Genomic DNA, 5,831 nt, shown 5'->3' with positions numbered 1-5,831 from the left:
CTGGCACAGGAGCTGCAGCCCCTTTGGCACACCTGCAGCACACAGAGAGGGGCTCCTTTCCCCAGAGTCCTTCCCCAGCCCCTCTGGTGGCTCAGAGCATCCCCAGGTTGTCCCTTTTGGCCGCCCTGCCCTGTGCAGAGGCAGAAGCCAGGCTGTGGCTGAGCACGGGGAGCTGGGCAGGGGCAGCAGGGAGGGGAAGGAAGGACACACATCCTGCAGCTCCAGCCCATCCTCACCCCTGTGAGCCTCACCCCGGGAGGGAGAGAGCCCCAAAAGCCCAGCAGCGGCACAGCCAGCCAAGCCAGCTGTGAAAATGGCCATTTGGGGAGAGCAGAACATTCATAAATGCACTCCAGATCTTTCATTTATCTGTTAGGAGGCATTCAAGTGGTCTTTTGCTAACGACTTCAATATATATATTCCTTACAGATAGCAATTAACCTTCTGGTACAGATTAATCTTTTAAAAAAAATCAAAGATGAATTAATCTTTGAAATTCAAGTATTCAGTAGTTTCATTAATAATCTGAAATTGTCCTTTAGATTTCCCATAATTAGACCATTCCCCTAATTTATTAATCCCACAGACTGCAGAGCATGTTTCAAATCTTCATCTCCTGCCACAATGACATATTCAAACTCGCTTGAAGTGCTCATAATAAAAGTCACTTTGTGAAGAATTATTAACTCCGAGGATCAAGCAAAGTCTTTACATGCCAAAGCATATTTGAAAACTAAGCAGGGGAAGCACTTTCCACTGATCCTCAGATTTCCTAAGATCCTGGCTGATCAGAAACAAGTTTGGATGAAACACTGACTCTAGGATAATTAGCTTGCTGCAGATTCGAGGCCAAAGCCAGGAAATGTGTGGGTACCTACGGACTAAACCCTCCTCTGTGCCAAGGGAAAGTGACTGTGAGACGCCAGGCAGTTCTCCAGGAGCTGACAGCCACTGCTCCCTGCTGGGGTGTCTCAGGTTTGGGCTGAACTCCCTCCAGCCTGGGCTGATCTCCAGGGGCACACAGGGGCTCTGCTCCCCCTGCCCAGCTCTGCTGCTCAGGAGACATTTCCAGCCCTTTCCTGAAGCCTTCCAGGGCTGGTGATCCCCACCACACCAGGCAGCCCCTGCCAGGGCTGGCCAGCACCTCCTGGAGGAGTTCTCATTAATATCCACACCCTGACCCTTCCTGGGCCACCTGCAGGCCCTGTCCTCCCATCCCTGTGCCCTGTGCAGGGCCTGAGCCCATCTGGGTGTTTTGGGGAGCGGTGGCACAGCTCCCCCCAAAAGCAGCAGGAGTTTAACTCACTGAAATGAGCTCCCAGCCCCAGGTCAGGGCACAAGGTACCAGATCAGGACCTGCATCCATTAAACCTCCCAACAACAGGATCTTCTTGCGCTTCCCAGTGTTTGAAACCCCCAGGGAACTTGTTGACAGGCATTAAATCCTGTCAGAACTTCACCTGAGCTTTATCTGCGCGCCACAAGAAGCTGAGCACAGCCCTGAGCTGCAGCAGCAGCGCCGGGGATCGGATTATTCCCATCCCGGGGTGTGAGGAAGGAGTTTTGGCACTATCCCTGTTAGTGCCTTAATCTCCCAGGCATGACCCACATCCCCTGCACACAGAGCTGCTGGGAGCAGGGCTCTGCTCTGGCTTTAGGCTTGGCTTTTGAGTTACGTGTCGACTGCATCAACAGCTCACGGAATAAATGTAATTCTGCACAAGGCCCATAAAACGGGATCCTGTTCTCCAGCCAGAGCCTGCCCTTCACACAGGGAACACATCTGGAGTATGAGTTTGCAACAGTGGATATTTGCAAATAAAGTAAATTTTCAATTCCAATGAGCGCTGGCATTTGTCACTTCCTGCTGTATTAAATCCAAACCCATTTGCTTTAATACCACATAAATATGCATTTGTAGGAACAGAGAAATTTATGCAAATGTGGGTTCCTTCTGTGACACCAACATAAAGAAACAATTCCAGCTCCCCCTCTCCTCTTCCCTTAAGCCCAGTGGCTTTCCCTGCTTGTTCCCTGGAAGATGCTGCCAGGAGGGACCCAGCACCCTGGGACAGGCTGGGATGTGGCTGGGGCTGTCCTGCAGGCACAGCTGGTGCTGTGGGGCCAGCCCTGGCCATGGGGACCCCTGAGCTGCTCCAGGGCACCTCCTGCCCTGCCCTGGCCGGGATCCACGTGCTGCTCTGAGCTGGGGGCTCTGCTCTCTCATCTGGGGCAATGCCAGGCAGCTCCAGGGTGGGACACCTGAGGGGGAGCACAGCAGGGCTTGGCCCATGCTGCTGGGTTCTATCAGCAGAGCCTCCCACAGACAGCCTTTGCATTTAGCACCAATTATAAATTCCATCATCTGCTGCTTTTTCCTTCCCAGCACAGGAATCATCATCAAACACTTCAGTTTGCAAGCCCCTGCGAATCTGGATTGTAAATCAGCTTGCCAAGGCCTCACACCCAAGGTCTGGCACGTCTCATCCCACACCACGGGGCCTGCTGGCTCCACATCCCACACAGCAACCCCGGAGCCTTCAGGGGAAAGGTTCAGAATTCCCTGCCCTGAGCTGGGCACAGCAATTCCAGAGCAAACACCCCACATGGGGCTGGAGCCTGAGCTGGGCACAGCAATTCCAGAGCAAACACCCCACATGGGGCTGGAGCCTGAGCTGGGCACAGCAATTCCAGAGCAAACACCCCACATGGGGCTGGAGCCTGAGCTGAGCACCAGCAGTGCCACAGGCCAGAGACAGCTCCCGGCACAACTCCAGCCTGTGGAGACACAACAGCTCAGCCCTCCCACATCTGCCTTCTCCCCATGCCAGCACAAGGAGACCTCAGCCAGTGCAGCAGGAGGAGCTCGGTACCACTCAAGGATTTCTGTTTTCCCCAGAAATGACTGAAAACCACTGAGAGCTCCAACTCTCTGAAACTCCACGAGCAGTTTAGGAACCACAATATCCAGGAGCCATTGCAGGGCATTGCAAAGAACTGGAGCAACTTTAGAATCAAATATCAGCTCTGGAAAAACACATGGATGACATTTGGTACAACACAACATTCATGACAGCGCTTTCTGGAGGGAGGACGGGCGTTGCCTACCTGCCTCTCTGGAAATTTGCATGAAGGACTCGACTCCTTTTTCTCCATAATTCCCTTCAGATGCCAAAGTGGATACATAATTCCATCCCAAAGCTTTCACAATGTCCACCATTGCTTGTGCTTGGAAGGAATCTGGAGGAACCACCCGTGAGAAGAAATCATAGCGCCTGTCATCGCTCAACTCTGGTGCAGTTGAGGCATAACTGATTTGTGGGATCTGTAGAAAAAAACAATTTCTGATAAATACACACATTCACATACTCATGGCACTTCTTGCAGCAGCAGCACCTGGCCTCAGCTGAGCTTGAGCTTTGCTGTATCCAGCTGCATTTCTCCAGCACGTTCCTTTACAACGTACAAGCCAAAGGAACAATCCTTTCATTGGCTTCAAGTTACCCAAATAAAAACTGTGAATCAATTGAAGGCAACTCTGTATGTGCACATCCATCACTCCTTCCCTTCAGGCAATCAAATACTGCACAGAAACCACTTGAATCACTCACTGCCCTTGGCTCGGTGTCCTGGTTTTACCAGGTGTGGGATCCTGGTAAAGTGAGTTAACTCTACACCTGCCAGCACTGGCTGAAAGCCAGGGACACCCTTCCTCAGCCTTTGGAGGATGAAGGCTCCAGGCTTAAGGAGGTTTAGTTTTGATTCTTTGTGATGAAGAACAGTGTGAAGGCTGCTGAGCACAACACCTCAGTCCCACAGACACAGCCTGGACATGATTCAGCTCTGTCCCAACACAGCAGCCACTGCATTTCCTTCCCTCAGCAGAGTGTGGAGGGGCCTGGCAGTGCCTTTTGTAACAGAGACACCAGAGCAGTGCTCAGGGCTGTTTTCCCCGTGGTAACAAAGGCCCCTGAGCAGCTCCTGAGCTGACAGGACATCAATCCCCAAGCCCATTATGCAATCACTTGAGTTATGGTCTGGGACCGCTCCTTAAACGAAGGACCCTGCCATAACTCTCACTTGAGAGGCCACGAGGGGAGAGGAGAGGTTTGCAATGCACACAAACACGATCCTATTTAATGGGATAAAACTGCTCAGGGCTCTGAGCAAAGGGCAGCACTTGCTGCCTCACCACAAGCACCTCCTGCACTCTCACATTTGGTCTCTGCATAGCACTCCACAAGTATTTATCATTCTACAAGTATTTATCAGCTCTCCTGCCTCCTCAGAAAAATAACCATTGTACTGCCCCAGGATCAGCAGCCTTGGCTCCACAGAGAGCAGGGGAAGGAAGAGGAGAGCAGATTTCCCCAGAATTCACATTATATCTGCACAGGCACTTGCAACCCCCACAGCACAGGAAAAGCAGAGACCAGAAGCAAAAGTGCTGCTGGAGAGCCAGGAGAGTGAACAGAGAAATGAACTTTGCATGGAAAAATTATTTACTACCCCCAGAGCTGCCGTTCACCCTGAACAAACACAGAATCTCACAGACCCAGCGAAGCTCCAGGGCTGGAAGGGACCCCCAGGCCCTTCCAGACACCCCAACAATCCCACCTGAGCCTGAGCTCCCTCCAGGCTCCCTCACCCCGGCTGCTGGGGCACAGAACTGCTGGGCAGCCTGGCCACCAAAACCAGGGCAGCTGGGATTTGTCTGTCCTGCTGTCCTGCAGTGCCTGCTGCCCTTGGGTGGGCACCCCTGTCACAGCACCCACGGAGCACAGCTGGCACAGCCAGCTTGCAACTAGCAGAAGAGTGAGGCTGGAAAGGAAAATCAGCTTCTATCTGTGGCATCTCTTTGTATTCCAACTTGCCAACAACTGCTTTTTCAACTAAAAATCAAAAGGAGCACATTCTGCACTTTTACAATGACCAAAGCTCCTACAGAATTTGCTGCATTGCTTATACTCCTAAGGAGACTTTTTGGATTTTAAATCTTTTTCCGCTGTTCATAAAATATTAACTACTGCTGGCTGCTTCAATCACTTGGAGTATAAAAAGCAGATATTAGGGGTTTTACCAGTGTTTCTAACAGGCTATCTAAAAGCAACATAAAGTTAGATATATATGTATATGCCAAGTAGAATTTTTCTCCTGTTTTGTTTAAACACAGGGAGGAGAGTCCTTCAGTGGCTGTGACAGGGGCTGCAGGCAGCAGAACCCCCCTGCCCAGCCTGTCAGAGCACACTGCACACACCTTGTCCTCTGCCCAGCTCCCCATGCACACCAGCAGCATCCCAGCGGCCAAACTGGGCACCAGCATCAGCTAAAATCCAACTGCTGGCCAGCAGGGAGCCCCAGGCAGGCACCCCCAGCTCTGCCAGCACAGAGTGCACTCAGAAATAACAACAGTGTCCAGCTCACAGAGCCCCTGGGCCAGGCTGGGCTGCTCCTGCCCAGGGTGTCCAGGGTGGGCAGGGCTCAGGCACAGCCAGAGAGTTTGAAATCAGATTGTTGAGGGGTTTTTGGTTATCCAGGTAAATAGTTTCTGTCTCTGCACCGTTATATTTTTCTTTCATTTTGGTGAAATCTGTTTTTTGTCATCAATTCCAAACTGGAGTTGAAAGAAGCAAGATTTCTCTCCCATCACATTTTCCCCATTTTCTGTTCTGACACATGAAAAAGCTGCAGAGAATCATGGAGTGCTTTCCAAAGGCCCCAGCAGCTTGGCAGGAGAGCTGTGATGAGCAAAGCCCAAGGGACCCCGCTGATCTCCTGGCCCTTCCCCGGCTGCCCTTGTCCAGCAGCACAGCCAGAGCTGAGCTGGAGCT

At 51.8% G+C, this 5,831-nt stretch overlaps 1 protein-coding gene across 1 annotated transcript in view; it reads right to left on the bottom strand.

The window, feature by feature from the left end:
• The window catches only part of GRM7 (glutamate metabotropic receptor 7), a gene marked incomplete at its 5' end in the record, with an annotated part of 192,648 nt that overhangs the window by 113,312 nt on the left and 73,505 nt on the right, over positions 1 to 5,831 (bottom strand). Inside the window, one exon of the mRNA XM_015640504.2 lies at positions 3,109 to 3,325. Within this exon, the coding sequence (XP_015495990.2) occupies positions 3,109 to 3,325 (217 nt within the window). The remainder of the gene's footprint in view (positions 1 to 3,108; positions 3,326 to 5,831) is intronic.

This window comes from Parus major, chromosome 12 (assembly GCF_001522545.3).
Source record: "Parus major isolate Abel chromosome 12, Parus_major1.1, whole genome shotgun sequence".
Classification (NCBI taxonomy): Eukaryota; Metazoa; Chordata; class Aves; order Passeriformes; family Paridae; genus Parus; species Parus major.
This window is presented reverse-complemented; position numbering and strand designations above follow the sequence as displayed.